We start from the raw sequence: 16,883 nt of genomic DNA, 5'->3' as shown, positions 1-16,883 counted from the left end.
GCTCAAGTGGTAGAGCGCTAGCCTTGAGCTGAAGAGCTGAGGGACAGCGCCCAGGCCCAGAGTTCAGGCCCCACAACCGGACTTAAAAAAAAAAAAAAAAAGAGTCTCACAGACTTTCCTGTCCGGCTGGCTTTGAACCTAGATCCTCAGATCTTAGCCTCCTGAGTAGCTAGGAGCCATTGGAGCTCAGCATGCTTTTTTTTTTTTTTAGTGTACTGTTTGCAGTTATTTTCTCTTTCATTTTCCCCCTCTGGTTTATTCCTCATAGTCACTGTTTCTGACTTTGGTTCCCTTTGTCTTGTATATATGTTTATCTGATGGGAAGGGAAGGGGAATCACAGAAATAGTGGGACAAAGGATGAACCAGTGATATTCACTAAACACTGTGTTAGGGGAGGAAAGGGAGGAAGAAAAATGGGAGAAAATGAGGGAGGTGGTAACACTGCTCTAAAAGAAATGTACTCATTACTTATGTAACTTTAACCCCCCTGTACATAACCTTTACAATAAAAATATATATACTGAATATATATACTGCATGTGAAAAGACAACTTGACAAATGGCATGTGATTGTCTGTAATTAAAATTCAAAATGGATCACAAGGTATCAGTATTATAAAAATTTTACATATTTTCCTGGGCAGGGAAGATACCTTGATCACAAAGGTAGTTTTACTAGGACAAGGCTGACACACTGGATTGCTGGCTTCTGTGATTTTTGCTGAATTTAAACTTGTATACATAATTTGTGATAATGGGGGACAATGTTTGCACTTTCCTCAAAAAGGTGAAATGAGCTGGGTTCCAGGGGCACATGCCTATAATCCTAGCTACTCAGGAAGCTGAGATCTGAGGATTCTAGTTCAAAGCCAGCCCATGAAGGAAAGTCTGCGAGACTCTTATCTCCAATAAACCACCAGAAAACAAAGATGGTACTGTGGCTCAAGTGGTAGAGCACTAGCCTTGAGCTGAAGAGCTGAGGGACAGCACCCAGGCCCAGAGTTCAAGCCTGTGACTCACAAAAAAAAAAGGGGGGCTGGGAAGGTGGCTCAGTGGTAAAGCGCTTGCTTTGCATGCTCAAGGCCCTAGGTTCGATTCCTCAGCACCACATAAGCAAAAAGAAAGAAGCCAGAAGTGGCGCTGTGGCTCAAGTGGTAGAGCGCTAGCCTTGAGCTGAAGAGTTCAGGCCCCACAACCAGACCCCAAAAAAAAAAGAAAATGAAAAAATATTTCAGAAAATGTTACACTAGCTTAGACACTAACTTACACACTATCTTATAGGAATGTAAGAAATGAGGTTTTCTTATACATATATGAAAAGAATACTATTGGACCAATTAATGTTCATATTACATTACATTATTGAAGTGTAGCCTGTACGGTTAAAAAAATCAGTGTTTTCCAGATACATTTGTTCTAATCCCAGATTTCATTCTAATTAGCTGCAAAACCTTTGATAATTTCCAGAAGTTTTCCTGGACATGTTGTATTAGCAATAATTTCCTCATCTATAAAAGTAGGGGAATGTATTACCTCTGTGATCCTTTCCAAGTCTAAAATTATTTGGCTTTGTGATTTAATGTGTACTGTATGCTTCTTTATTTAGTATTTATCACACATAAGATCAACTACCTCTGTTCTGTATAAAAATAGAGTTCCTTAATGGTCTTGGAGTTACCAAAGGAAGGCTTAACTATATCAGACTATAACTATTAAAAACACATTTAAACCAAACATAACAAGATTTTAAAGTAAGATAAAAGTGCTTTATTCACCATACTCATAAATGTAGTGTTCAGTGATGTGAACAATGTAGTCTTTTCTTTGTCTTTCATTCTATGTTACTAGGTGAAATTGTAAGGAAATGATGTAATTCATTTCTAACACAGTACCAGTACAAATAATTGTCTTATTTACATGATAGTGTTGAAATAGGTAAATAAATGGATATTTGAAGACTCTGGTAACATTAGTAGACTAACTTTTTTTTTCAATCACTTCAGGTATATTAAAAGGATATTAAAGATGGAAAACACTTTGTTCATTCTGTGGGCTTCCATTATTGTTGATAATTACTGATTTTATTCCATTGTTTCATATGGAAATATATATTTCAGAATGTTGTACAATGGTGAAAAAGGAAAACACACACACATACATACACACATATGGGCCAGGCGGGCTTGTAGTTTTTTCCATCAGTCACTCATTAATTCTGTTACATTTATTAGTTACTTGAGCTCCATGAGCCTGTTTTATACCTGTAAAATGTAGATAATAGGAATTAGATAATATAATGTATCTTCAATACTTGGTCCATTGCCAAACATAGTGGGTATTCAATACATAAATGTCCCTGATGCTATAATTAAGTATAAATGCTTTGAGCTCATTTCAGTGTAAGTGGCAAGTTTGATTTTTGAAAGTTGTTTTGTTTTGTTTCCTGTATGTGTGTGTGAATGCATGGCAGGGAGGGGGGAGGGGTAGGGGAAGACAGTGCTTGTGCCAGTCCTGGCCCTTGGCCTCAAGGCCTGGGCACTGTCCCTTAGTTTTTTATTTACTCAAGGCTAGCATTCTACCACTTGAGCCACTTTCAACTTTTGGTGATTAATTAGAAATAAAAGTCTTACAGACTTCCTACTTGGGCTGAATTTGAAGCATGATCCTCATATCTCAGCTTCCCGAGTTGCTAGGATTACAGTTGTAAGTCACTAGTGTCCATCAATGATTGCTTTTTTTTTTTTTAAGTATATGAACACATTCACCATAGGTCCCAATAATGCTACTCCATAGGTAGTTGCTCAAGAGAATTAAGGGTCTTTGCACAGTGACTTTATATATAGACATTTTTAGTCAATTTAATAAGACAATTGGTGCATGGTCTCCCTGATACGTAGATGTTAGATTTAAAATGCTAGAAGATATAACCAAGTAAACAGTACTCAAGATACCCCTACACAGTGAGACCACAAGAGGACAGTCTTAGGAAAAAGGCACCAAATAGTTATATCCAAGCACCTCTTCATATGTACATAAAATAATATACAGACTGAAAAGAACCCCAAAGATAAGGAAACAAAGGACCTCTTCTTAGTCTGTCTTATTTTTACATGACTTTGTATTCTTTACCTCATATAAGATATATACATGTGCACATCTGAGGGAAAGTGGGAGGAAGGCACAGAATCAGTGGAAAGTGGGCAAAAAAGTACAGCAGAGGGGCCTATTAGCTGCACTGGACATTGATGAAAGTGAACTAAGCAACTCAAGGGCAGTGAGGGGATGGAGGGAATGAGAGAGAAAGAGAACAGCTGATACTAAGCAAAATGAAAGAAATGTACATATCACCCGATATGGAAGAAATAGTTTTATTGTTACTTTCATAGAGTTAAACGTTTTTCTTATGTAAAACTTGAGGTTTTTGCATTTTTCTTTATTCATAAGCTTTGTAGATTAGAATGATGATGCTTATCATGAATGTCAAAATGTGTCTGAGACTTGAACTAAGTATAACTATGCTACAGTACTATGAAATTTATGTAATTACTTAATCTCAATAAAGAAATCTTTGGGAAAAATCAGTAAAAATAATAACTGCCAAAAATTAATAAAAACATTAAAAAAGCAATGTCAGTCAACTGGTGAATGAATGGATATTCAGACTGTGCTAGTACTAAGCGAAATGAAGAATGAAGTCCTGATGCATAATAATATAGATGAGTCTCCAAATCATGTGTTAAGTTACAGAACCACATTTAAAGACTACATTCCCTGTATGTAACATTCTAGACAAAGTGAATCTACCACATCAGAGGTTGCCAAGGGCACGGCTAACAGGAAAGTAGTGACAACAGTGGTACACATGGAACCATGTGGGGTAATAACAATATTGTTTACCTTGGCTATGATGACTGTGAGATATGTCTTATATATTAGTAAAATTTACAGAAGTATCTTTAAAATGGTTAAATTTTTATAAATTACACCACAATGTGTGAATTTTAAAATCCGTGTAAACAAAATACACTATTTTAAGGATATAACTGAATGGTGAAAATATGAAATATTCTTGAAAATGAAGAGTCCAAATTCACAGAAGTGCTTTACTTTGGTGCTATCATGGAAGGAATTACAATTACAATTTGGGAGTGGGGTTCGATAAACACTTGTTTTATTTGAAAAAAAACACATAGCCAATCTATTTAAAAATATAAATCAAGATTTATAACCGTGTGGAAAATGCTATCATTTTTTCCCTTTTCTTCAGTACTGGAGTTTGATCAGTACTTCATATCTGATAGGCAAGTACTCTCCGTCTTTAGCTACACATGCAACTCTTTGCTGTGGTTATTTTTTTAGTTGAGGACTAACATTTTTGGGGTGTGTCAGCCTAGATAATGTCCTATTTATACTTCCTACCATAGCAGCATTGACAAGCATGAACCACCAATTCCAGCTTTTTTGTTGACATGGGGGTCTAACAACCTTTTTTGTTGTTGTTTTTGTCCAGGAAGACCTGGAACCTTGATCCTCCTAATGTTATCCCTCCATGTAGCTGAGATGACAAGTACATAGCACTGCACTCAACTATCAGTTGAGATGGCGACACTCATAATCTTTTTACTCAGCCTTACATCCAACCCTGATCCTCCTAATATCTGCTTTTGAGTGAACTACCATTGTACAGATTCACTTTTCCAATTTTTGTAGATAGGTATATTAATTTACAAATACATCTATATGCTTATGTATGCACTGACTTGTCCCTGAAGGAGCTACCAAAAAAAAACCCTAAAAACAAAAAACCCAAGTATCTGGTAATCAGTAGGGAAGATATGTTGTACTTTACATTGTATATTCTCTTTCTGTGGACTTCTTTAGTTCTATCTAATGTATGTGTCTACTTATATGACTACATAAAATTAATATATGTACTTTTCATATATATGCCAAAAACTTTAGAATTAAGATGATAGGAACATAGAAAAAATATTTTGTTTATCACTGTTTAAGGTGTTTTTATATTACTTTTGACAAATACTCTAAGATTACATAATAATAATAAAAGTACAGAACACAATAAAAAGTGAACAAGTTTAAAAATTTTTATACTGTATGTAACAAACATTCAATTAAAACAAAACTTTTACAGAGAGAGAGAGTTTATCTAGCCCAGAAGTCTAAAATATAGCTCTGGATCTGTCTTCTGGCACACATGGATTCAGGAAGACAAGCAATGTCTTCTAGGACTAATGAGATGGAGTTCTCTAATTGGACTGCCCCAGTGTGGTATCTGAGGTTATAGGCAATGCAGTTTATCCTAGACACAGGACTAAAACAGAATAGTGTGGCATGGAAAGGGGTAGCCCCCCAAAATAAAGGATATTCTGATTCTGGCCAGATAAGCAAATACATATATATATGCATATATATGTATACTTACCTATCTATATAGAGAGCTAGAGAGCTATATATCTAGATAAGATAGACAGATAATCTCTTAAAAATAAGGAAATTATAATGCCAGAAAGTTTATGATAGCTTTGAACATAGTCATCAAGGACAAGAGAGATAATTAGACACTGATTTTTAAGAAATTAAGTTGTTTATTGTGAGAGTGAAATGTTCAGTGTTAAAACATGAGAATGTAAGTAAAGTTCCCATTTACATTATAGAAATTATGACTCAACAGTCCTGATTTTGGTGTTTTCTAACACAAGAATTGCTTTGCTGTTTGGTTAGTTTTAATTTTTTTGTCTGTTTAGCGTTTTTTGTTTCTTTGCAAAAGTATCAAGTAAAAATAATCTTGAGCCAGGTGCTTGTGGCTCACGCCAGTAATTCTTGCTATTCAGAAGGCTAAGATCTGAGGATCAGGATTGGATGCCAGCCAGGGCAGGGAAAGTCCTTGAGACTCTTATGTCCAATTAAACAGCAAGGGGTGGGGGGAATTAGAGCTATGGCTCGAAGTGGTAGAATGCTAGCCTTGAGCAAAAAGCAAGTACTCCCACCTCACCCCCACCACCACCAAAAAAACAAAATCCAATGGAAATAATGGTGAAAAGGCAGCTTGTGATTATTTTCTTGCAGATCCTCTGGCTTGAACTCAGGGTCTGGGTGCTGTCCTTGAACTCTTTTTGCTCAAGACCAGCACTGCAGCACATGAGCACACAGCTCCACTTTAGCTTTTTTGGTGCATAATTGGAAATAATCTCATGGATTTTCCTGTCTCCACTAGGATTATAGGAATAAACCATCAGTGTCCATCTCTTTGAATACTATCTTTAAAAAGGTACAATAATGAACTGTGTATACCAAACTGCTACATGAAAATATACCACCAAAAATTGGAAGTGTAGCTGTGGCTCAAGTGGTAGAGCACTAACCTTGAGCAAAAAAGTTCATGGAAAGTCTTGGCACTAAAAAAAAAAAAAAGAATTGATAAGCAGGAGATATATTGAGCTGATTTAAATATTGCATAACATTTACAATGTGTACAAAAGTATTACATGTTGCATCAATAATTTGTACAACATTCATGCCTTTATTATTGTTGTTGTTATTGTTTTGGTGGTACTGGGGTTTGAACTCAAGGCCTTGCACTTGCTAGGCCGACACTGTTATCTAAGACATGTTCCTAGCCTTTTTGCTTTAGTTGTTTGTCAAGCAGAGTCTTGTATTTTTTTTTTGTCTAGGACCTGTCCCAGACTGCAATCCTCCTACCTATGCCTCCCAGATGTGAGCTATCATACCTTTTTTTTTTTTTAAGAAAAGTTGGTGGAGCTCTATTGAGTGAGTAGTTAAGCAGGCAAGCAGACAAAATGCAGAAAAACAGAGACACTGTAACAGAGTGTGGGTGCTCTAGCAAAGAGACATCTTTTTATTCTTTTGTCTGTTAAAAATAACTTTAAAATATTTGCCAAAGCTATTACCTATCCTTTAAAACTGGAATATTTTACTCCAGAAAGAAGAATAACACACCTTGAATAAAATATTTCTAACCTTCAAAGTTACTGCCATTCTCCTTTCAGGGAATTTTTTTCTCTCTGCAGAAAAAGAATTGAAAGGTTAAATCGTATCTATAAGAATCAGGTTGCAGTTTTGTGTGTCTTTTCACTTTAAATATCAAAGATGGCTAGACAGCATATTTAAAATTTTCTGAGTTTTACTATTAATAAAGTTAAAAGGAAATCTAGTATAAGAGGCAGTGAGTGGAGCAACATTAAATTCAAATGTGAAACACCCATTGTGCTTATCTCTACTCTAGATATTGCCCTGAACCCATGTTCCACATTCTGAATTCTATGTATAAAGTTAAACATTGTAGAAGGGAATATATATCTGATAATACAGATAGAACTAGGTTAAAGTTTACTAATGCACAAGGTCTGCAAATTTAATGTATTCATCCCTTTACTATTCCTATTATTCATATAATTGGATTATTTTGCAGGCAACTGAGACAGTTATAAAAATATGGCTAACTTTTTACATTCATAGATATATAAGACTTCTATCTATATTGTACTACTATATTTTAACACACCAAAACTTATATTAATTTTTTAAATGTTAATTATGTGCAGGCAAAGTTGTCATCAATGCAGCAAGCCAAAGAAACTGCAGTTGAGCAATACAAAAAACTAGAAGAGGAAATCCAGACACTACGAGTTTACTACAGGTAAAATTCTTTTTAGCTTTGGTTTAAGTAAATATTGTACATTGGGAAATATTTCTAATGATTTTATAATACTGAATGAAGATCTACCTCAGTAAAATTAAACATTCACTTAAAGTATTTTATAAGTTTTAAATGACTTATGCACAAAATATTCATTATTTTACTCTTGCACTCCTTATATTTGTTAAAACATAAATTTACATTCCTGCCAAAATTGTAAAATGTCCTTATTAGTTGTCTAAATATCAGTAATGACAACTTTTTACCCATTGTAATATGCTATGAGAAATTTCTAAAGAAATGTCACTAAAGGCTTTTCACTGACATGTTCTAGAAGTGGTTTTGAAATTAATTCAGTAGGACAAACCTGGCATCTTTTAAATGAAAGAAAATGTCAGAGTGCTTCTCCTCTATAAAGGATAAATATTATTTTTTACTTTTGTTTCAGTTGTAAGTTTTGTGTATGAGAGCCAGGTAGGATTGTATATTGGGTTAAATATAAACTATGTATATTCTCACATTGAATCATAGTTTTAAAAGTTTGTACAATGCCCTGTATATATTTTTTGATTACTGAGTTTAAAGCTTTGAGTATGAAACTTGAGGATTCACTGAGGCTGTAGTTTATCAAAATATATGTTTGCATATATATATATATATATATATATACACATATAGATTTCTTAGAATAATGTTACTGAGGATATAGTTCAGTGGTAGAGCACTTGCTGACCATATGCAAAGCCCTAGCTTGAATCCCAGCACTGAAAAAATACTAAAATATGATAAATGCATTATTAAATACATAAAATACAAATAAATCAATATCAATTCTAGTAAAATGCAACCATGAAAGTATTATGTCATATATTACTATATATGTGAGTCGTCATTCATGCATTAAATAGCTAGATTTAGCAGCAGATCTGTTAACTATAATTTCAAAGTTTAAGTGTAAATGTCTGTGAATGGTATTGTGAGACCTACAAATGCTAAAGTGTGCCTTGAAAATACCAGTAATTTATTTCTGTTTGTATAGACTCAAGAAGCACAAATACTGCTAATTGACTGTGGCCTATATTCATAATTGTAGGGAACATTGTCCTTCACAGTGAAGTGAAAATAAAATTTAAGTTTTTCCCACTCCTAGGGTAAGAACCATTGATTCACATCATTGTCTACAGCAGATGGTTGTTTTATAGCTTGAATTGTCTCCCCACCGCAATCTCTCCCTACCAATAAGATACTGAACTGTTAATTCTTACTCACTTCACCCTATTACATACCTTGAAATAGGGTGGTTTTGAAAGCTAATGAAGTTAAAATAAAGGCAATAGCCTGTGTTCGAATTCAGTAAGATTGGTGGTGGTATAAAAAGGGGAAATCTGAACACAGACTTGTACCAAGTGAAGACAATACTAAGACACTGGAGAAGAGAAGGCGGAAGATTCCCAGCAAACTGTAAAGATTAGGAGAGATGAGGAAGGCTTCTTGCTTACAGCCATCATGGAGGGTACAGTCCATCTGACACCTGATTGCAAACTTCTCCTATCCAGAACTCTGTGACATGATATTTTTAAAAAAAATTTTATTGTAAAGATACAGTACAGAGGAGTTATAATTACATGAGTAAGGTAATTGAGCATTGTTACCCCCCTCCTTTGTTTCTCCCCTACTATCCCTTCCCTCCTCAACTCCTCCCTCCCCACCCCCACATTGTAAAGTTCGTTTTCATCATAGTGGTCTTGTCTCATTGGTACAATGGATCAACCTGTATTCTTGTTTCAGCATTTTGTTATTTCCCTTCCCCTCCCCAAATTAGAAAAATGTATATATAAGATGCAGGGCACTAGAATCAAATACAGTGACAACCGGAACATATAAAAACAAACAAACAAAAAAACATAGTACATTACAGAGCACCAAAGAAAATTTCTCGTGTCCCTATCTTTGGGTTTATTTTGCTTAGCAACATCTTATATGGTCATATGTACATAGCTTTTGACCTTTTCTGCTTGTCCCAAATATATACTAGTTATTGCAAATAAAGGAAACCATGGGACCTATGTTTCTTTGGGCCTGGCTTACTTCACTTAATATAATTTTTTGAAAGTCTTTCCATTCCTAACAAATGGGGGCGGTGTCAGTCTTTCTGATGGAGGCATAGAATTCACATTTTCTTGACCCATTCATCTACTGAAGGGCATCTAGGTTGGTTCCATATAGTAACTATGGTGAATAATGCTGTGATAAACATAGTTGTGCGGGTAGTTTTAGTATGGCATTGTTTGTGATCGTTTGGGTAAATGTCCAAAAGTGGAATTGCTGGGTCATAGGGGAGCTCTATATGGAGTCTTTTGAGGAACCTCGGTACTGCTTTCCAAAGTGGTAGAACTAGTTTACATTTCTACCAACAATGCAGTAGGGTTCCCTTTTGGCCACATTCCCTCCAGCATCCGTTGTTATTAGATTTCTTGATTATAGCCATTCTAACTGGGGTGAGGTAGAATCTCAATGTTGTTTTGATTTGCATTTCTTTTATGGCTAGAGAGGTTAAGCATCTCTTCATGGGTCTCTCTTTAAGTGTGACATTATATTTCTGCTCTTTATTCAGTTTGTGATACTTCTTTGAGATACCTCTGATACTTCAGTAGCTTTAGAACATGATCATGATTATGAAATACTAAGTATGTTTGACTTGTCCCTGATTGGAAATCATTTGCTTTCTTGACAATTACAATCAGAGTCTATAGATGAGTGTTCAGGTAAGCAAACCTTTGCAGTGAATAAGTACATCTTACTGTTTCACCTTTTGTTTTTAGAATGAATATTACAGTGTTTTATAGAGTGATACAGTCTTTTTTTAATTTTTTTTTACAACTAGTTATAGAATCACCTGGGAAGACTCTAGAATTCCTGATGCCTACCTAACCCAACCCAGGTTAATTCCAAGTATTAGTGTGTGTTTAAGCTCTGGAAATTCCCATGTGTTGGCAAGTTTGAGACCTGATATTTCAGATCATTATATTAAAGTAGCATCTCTTCAATAAAAGTGTGCATTTTAACCCTTTATTAAGACTTATGCAATCTGTGAGATTTGTGCCCTGACTATAGCTATTAGAATGTGAAAGTTAGCATCACTGCATTGATAATAAGGGCTATTAGGAAATCTCTTACTCATCCTATGAGCTAGGACAGGAGCTGCTCTCTTGATAAAGTGGCAGAACCCAAGAATAAGAAGAGGTTTATGATAATTTTGCAGGAACTGACATTGCTTCTTAAAAAACAAACTCTTAAGGGCAGTTCTCTTTGCTGAGTTGCAGAAGATAAACAAATGATTTTTTAAATTAAAAAGCTAAAATATTTGGTTTTGTTTCGCTAGGGTCAAACCCAAGGCCTTGCTATGTATGCTCGGCAAGAGCTTTACTACTCAGCTATATCCCCAGCCAAAGTATTCACTTTCAAAGGTCTTTTTCCCCTCTATGTGAATGTAAGAATTATCTGCTTTCTTCTAAACAGATTCAAAGATATACTTCATAAATAGTTTTTCCTCATTGGTATTATTTTTTAAAAGAAAATTTTTTCTCATTTTATGCCTTTAAGACAATAGTAATATCTACAAGGATTCACATTGAGCAAAAAGAATGGATAGTTATGGTCATAGAAAACAAATGGAAAATAGTGGGGAGTCTGTCTCTGATCACATGGTGGCCAACTGGTTTCTAGTTTCTGCTGCTCACTCTCCTAACTGGACTTTACTTTCTCTTTAGTAAATGAACTCTTTAAAACTGTGAAAAAAGAAAGGAAGAGGAGAGAGAGAGGGAAAGGGAGAGAGAGAGAGAGAAAGAGAGAGAGAGAGAGAAGGGAGAGAGGGAGGAAAGGAGGGAGGAAGGGAGTGAGGGAGGGAAGGAGGGAAGGAAGGAAGGAAGGAAGAAAGAAACAAAGAAAGAAGGAAGGAAGGAAAGAGAAAAGGAAAGGAAGAAAAGAGAGTGAAGGAGAAGAGAATAATTATGAGCTGGGCACCAGGGCTCATGTCTAGAATAACTATTTACTCAGGAGACTGGAATTTGAGGATTTTCATATTGTGGTTCAAAACCAGTCTGGGCAGGAAAGTCCTTGAGACTCTTATCTCTAACCACCAATTTTTTTTTTTAAGCCAGAAGTAGAACTGTGGCTTCAGTGGTAGCACTAGCCTTGAACAAAAATGTTCAGGGACAGTGGCCAAACCCTGAGTTCAAGCCCCAGCCCCCACAACCCCCCCCCCCGCGCATGCGCACATGCACATGCACACATATATATACACACACACACACACACACACACACATGATTATGAATATAAATAAATGTGAGGACACAGTGTTATTTTTTACTATAAAATAGAGGTCCATGGACATGAGAGGTAAAGAGGCTTTGACAGGAATAACAGAATAGCTACTAACGAGAATGAGAGACAAAACAAAACTAGCAAGAAAATCAAGCAATCTTAGAACTCAGTTGGGAACAGATGCAATAAATTTGTATGGGTTCTTGCTTATACAGTTATCTGACAATACATTCAATACATTCGTATACCAGTACAAAATCCAAAGGACCATAATGACTCAGGATTATACATATTCAAGGCAAAAATGATGGAGTACAGAATCACTGAGGATACCAAAAAACACCAGAAGAGTTGGTGAAATTATGAGAGATAGCCTAAGCTAAACCGGACAAGAAATAAAGTTGAAGGGACATTGATACTCAGGGGGAAAAGGAAGAGTCAAGAAACCGGAAGTTTTAAGAAGACCAAAGAATGCATAATATTTAAGAGCTGAAAGGATAAGAAATCCCAGTCGGTACATTGCTATTAATATCTCATAACTAAAACTTATTTCTTAGCAAAGATGATATATAAGGCAGTAGCTTAGAAACAGTGAAATTGAGAAGACGTGAAGGTCACAAGAAACAAAAATGTTGAAGACTTATGAACTAGTAAAGATTCACTAGTGTTTCCTTAGAAACACTGATATGTGTTAGCATGCTTAGTGTAAAGACCAAAAAGACCAAAATAGAAAGTAACATGAAAATAGATATAAATAATGCTATATATTGAAATAAAGAGTGGCATGTAGATTATAGATGTAGGAAAAGAACTAAAAAAAAACTGTGCTATGTAAGACCACAGAAGAATGTGAAAAATTTAGGGGAAGTCTATCCTCCAGAGACATCAGTCTGACTCTTTCTACAACCAAAATAAATGAGATATTGACTAATTACTAGTTTTAAAGACAGATTAGAAATTGCCAGTGATGTTCATTCTACCCTGCTTTAATTTTTACTTTTATTCTTTTTATTTATTTTCCAAAAAATCATTTGCTTTTACTGGGTTAAGATAAGGGCTGCTGTTGGAATTGTATGGAAATATATATATTTTTTTTCTTCTTTGGAGTTTTAGAAGACATTTTGACTCTTTGTTTCCTTTAGAGATAGAGGCTGGGACCAGGTCAATGAGCGGTAGACATATTAAACATTGTAATAAGTAGCACTTTTACATAAACCAAGGAACTAGCAAGCGAGGAATAACAGTGTGAAGGTTTATTTATTTTATTTTTTTGTTAGTCATGGGGTTTGAACTCTGGGCCTGGGCACTGTCCCTCAGCTCCTCAGCTCAAGGCTAGCACTCTACCACTTGAGCCACACACCACTTCCAGTTTTCTGAGTGGTTTATTAGAGTTAAGATTCTACTCAGCTTCCTGAGTAGCTAGGATTACAGGCATGAGCCACCAGCTCTCGGCAACAATGTGAAGGTTTAAAATAAATTTTATTATTATAAAAGTACTAGTAAGGTATTAGTAACTCCTTATTGTTATACCAAATGGTAAACTTATTCACAACTTCGTTAGTATAAATCTAAGCAGTTTTATCAAGGAGCAATCTTAAACTTGTAGGGATTAGATTCATATTTGGTAATGATTTTTTTCTTGCTGTTGTAAACCTGTAGTACTGCATTCCTAAGTTCAAGGGGCATAATAATAACAAACTGTTTTCTAATGGAGAGAATGCCTAAGTTTCTATACTTGCTGTCTTTGTAGTACTTCTTTCTATTTCCTTTTGCTTAAAGAAAATACAAGTTAAATGTTGGTACCAGAATAAGATACTGTTGTTTGGTGCAAGGAGAATAAAATTTAATATACATATTTAAATTTAAGTTAAATTTAATTTTAATATACATGCTTAAATTTTTTATATAAAAAATTTAATGCCACTCAGAACATAGTAAATTTCACAATATTGCATAGGTTGTACCATGCTTTAAGGTAGTATGTTTCTCATGATTGTATTGGTACTTTTTAATAACGAAATAATTCATGAGTCTGTTATAGAGAAAAGTGGGTTGAATATGTTTCCTACTTACTAGTTTGTGATATAAAGATATGAATATATGTACATATATACTAATGCCATAGAAGCCATAAAGATAAAGGCTCTTTGAAATAAACAGAAGTGAAATTTTAGTTTTTCTACTTTCATGTATTAGTCCACCTTATGTGAATATACACACATACACATACACATATATACATTTGTCAGTAAGAACTATGAATTGGTAAGACAGTCAAGAGTGATTATAGCATGCAAACTGTAACACTAAAGCATTATTTTTCTCAACACAAACTCTTTATTGAGAATGGAATTGAACCTTAAGTCCTGATCTCATTAGTTCTAGATTTTAACCATTGTGCTAATTGGCCCATTTAGTAACAAAAATATTATCATGTCTGTGTTTTCTGTAGGAAACTTAATTTTTACATCTGCTATATACCCACTTACTATGGAATGTATTTTAAAGTTCTTAATTTCCTCTTTACCTATAGAATGTGACAATATTACTTTCTGAATGTCAGTAACTCACCTATTAACAGAGATAAAGTATGACAGGTTTAATATGAAAACCAGTGCGATAAGGTGTTTGAATGTTTCTTGGGCTTGGGTTGTTTGGGATTTGGGGGTTTGTTTTATTGTGTTTTCTAGTGCCAGAGTTTGAATTTATGACCTTATGCATGCCCAGCTGGAGCTCTTGGACTTAAATTATGCCCCCAACTGAGTTTGTGCTGGTTAACTTAGAATTAGACTGTCATGGACTTTTTTGCTAGATTTTTCCTTTCAGTGATTGTTACTTTTGCCTTTTCCAACACAGATCACACTTAAATAATTTCATGTCAAGTATTTCTTGCTACTTATTTCCATTATTTATTTTCCTTAAGATTCTTGAAATACTTTTCACCCTGTCAGTCATCCACCACCAGCATTCAATAGTACATTACCTTTACAATAAATCCCAAACCCTTTTCTCCAACATTCATGACCTTTTTTATGTTTCTACCAACTCTGTTTCTAATTCTTTCTGAATTCTATGTTGTTTTAAAACTTCACTGTTTATCTTTGGCTTCCCATTTTCATTCTTATTGGTGTCACCAGTACACTTCCTTCCATGAAGTAGGTATTCAACAAATAACTCATTGCACTGAATTGGCAATTAGGTGTAAGTACCAAATAAATTGTTATGCGTCCCCTGTGTCACTGATTCTTCTTGCAAAATTCCATCTCTATCCATCTTTTTCTTATGAACCTTCATAACTTACTTTAACTGTAAACTATTTAATTAATTCTTTTCTGATATTCTGTTTAGAATTTCTATCATATTTCTTTCCTGTGGTTCCTGTTGTGATTTACACTTCATTTTCCCTTGCAATTGTTGTATAATATATATCTTAATGTTCTTGCTAGGACTTTTGTACTTAATGTAAAGTACAAATATATATGATATATGTAATATATAGCAGCCCTTTTGTAGACAGGTGCAAAGTTAGTAGCAATCAAATTTAATACAATAAATGAAGGGGTTTTTTTTAGAATCAAAGTTCCTTCTTCATAGTAATTTTCTGTGTAATGAATATAACAAGGCTTTAGTAATACACATGTGGCTGTGTTACCTGTTTGGATATAAAATGACCTAGCCCTATGTCTGCATGAGTCTTTTATAGAGATGTAGAGCAAAATGAGGTCACTAAATAACAAAGTAGGCAGTGGAGCTGTGGCTCAAAGTGGCTTGAGCAAAAGAGCTCAGGGGGAGTGCCCTGGCCCACAACTGACCAATAAGTAAGTAAGTAAGTAAATAAATAAATAAATAAAATATTGGGGGCTAGGAATTTGGCTTACTAGTAGAGTACTTGCTTAGCGTGCATGAAGCCCTCGGTTCTATTCTGCAATACCACATAAACAGAAAAGGCCAGAAGTGGCACTGGCTGAAGTGGTAGAGTGCACATTAGCTAAAATAGCCTATACCCTCACTATATCCTTTTATTCTTTTTCTCTTATTTTTTTTTAATAGTCATGCCTACATGGTACTGTACTATGCTGGACCTGTGAATGGTTCTGTAGAATGGAAGTTCTTCAAAGACAAGAATTTTATGTTGTTTACCATTGTACCTACACTTGAATCAGTGTAACGTTGGAGTATATCAGTACCTATCTTAGATGTTCAAATGTTGAATGAATGAATGAACATATATGAGGATATGCATAGACATTGATGCTTCTTGACTCTAACAGCAGATTGTCTTGGGATGGAAATTTAGTCTGGGGGGGGGGACGGCGCAAGATGGCGGAGGAGAAGCTGGAATCTGAACAAGCTCTCACATAGAAAGCAGTTTTAGAGTTCCAGTGAACAGTCCTAAGCCAGAGAATCACAACAAGTGTGCCATCACAGGACAGAGAGTTAGAAAAGAGAGGGAAGCCAAGGCAAAAAAGACACATCTGAGCTATTGCCAGCAGCCGCTGCAGCGGCGGCGGCAGGGTCGCAAGCGGCAGAGACCGAAGCCATACCTGAGCGCTCACACAGAGAGTCCGGGACAAAGGAGCCAGACGCAGCGGGCGAGCGGATTCTACTCAACACCAGCAAGAACCGACAAGGAGCAGACATCTTCATCCTGTAGTTTGCAGACCAGAGACAAACCAGGATCCAAGACTCGGCGTGAGTAGAAGCAGGACGTCCTCACTCCTTCTCAGGGAGCAGAGGAGGGAAGGCCACCCCTCCCCCCCCAGCACCGGTGATCTCCATCTTGGATACCGGATACCGACAAAGCTCGGAGGAGCTGCCAGCTCCAACTCAGGCCTTGGAATAAAACGAGTCATTTAGCAGGTCACAAGAACTTAACGG

The 16,883-nt window shown here is 35.5% G+C and overlaps 1 protein-coding gene across 3 annotated transcripts in view; it reads left to right on the top strand.

Moving 5' to 3' along the window:
* The window catches only part of Mipol1 (mirror-image polydactyly 1), a 320,856-nt gene that overhangs the window by 208,447 nt on the left and 95,526 nt on the right, over window positions 1-16,883 (top strand). For all 3 annotated transcript variants that reach the window (XM_013012202.1, XM_013012201.1, XM_013012203.1), the window contains one exon: window positions 7,585-7,679. In XM_013012202.1, coding sequence (XP_012867656.1) covers window positions 7,585-7,679 — 95 coding nt within the window. The remainder of the gene's footprint in view (window positions 1-7,584; window positions 7,680-16,883) is intronic.

Source organism: Dipodomys ordii, unplaced genomic scaffold (assembly GCF_000151885.1).
Source record: "Dipodomys ordii isolate 6190 unplaced genomic scaffold, Dord_2.0 Scaffold16, whole genome shotgun sequence".
NCBI lineage: Eukaryota > Metazoa > Chordata > Mammalia > Rodentia > Heteromyidae > Dipodomys > Dipodomys ordii.
Note: the sequence above shows the minus strand (reverse complement) of the source record. Positions and strands in the feature narration are given on the sequence as shown.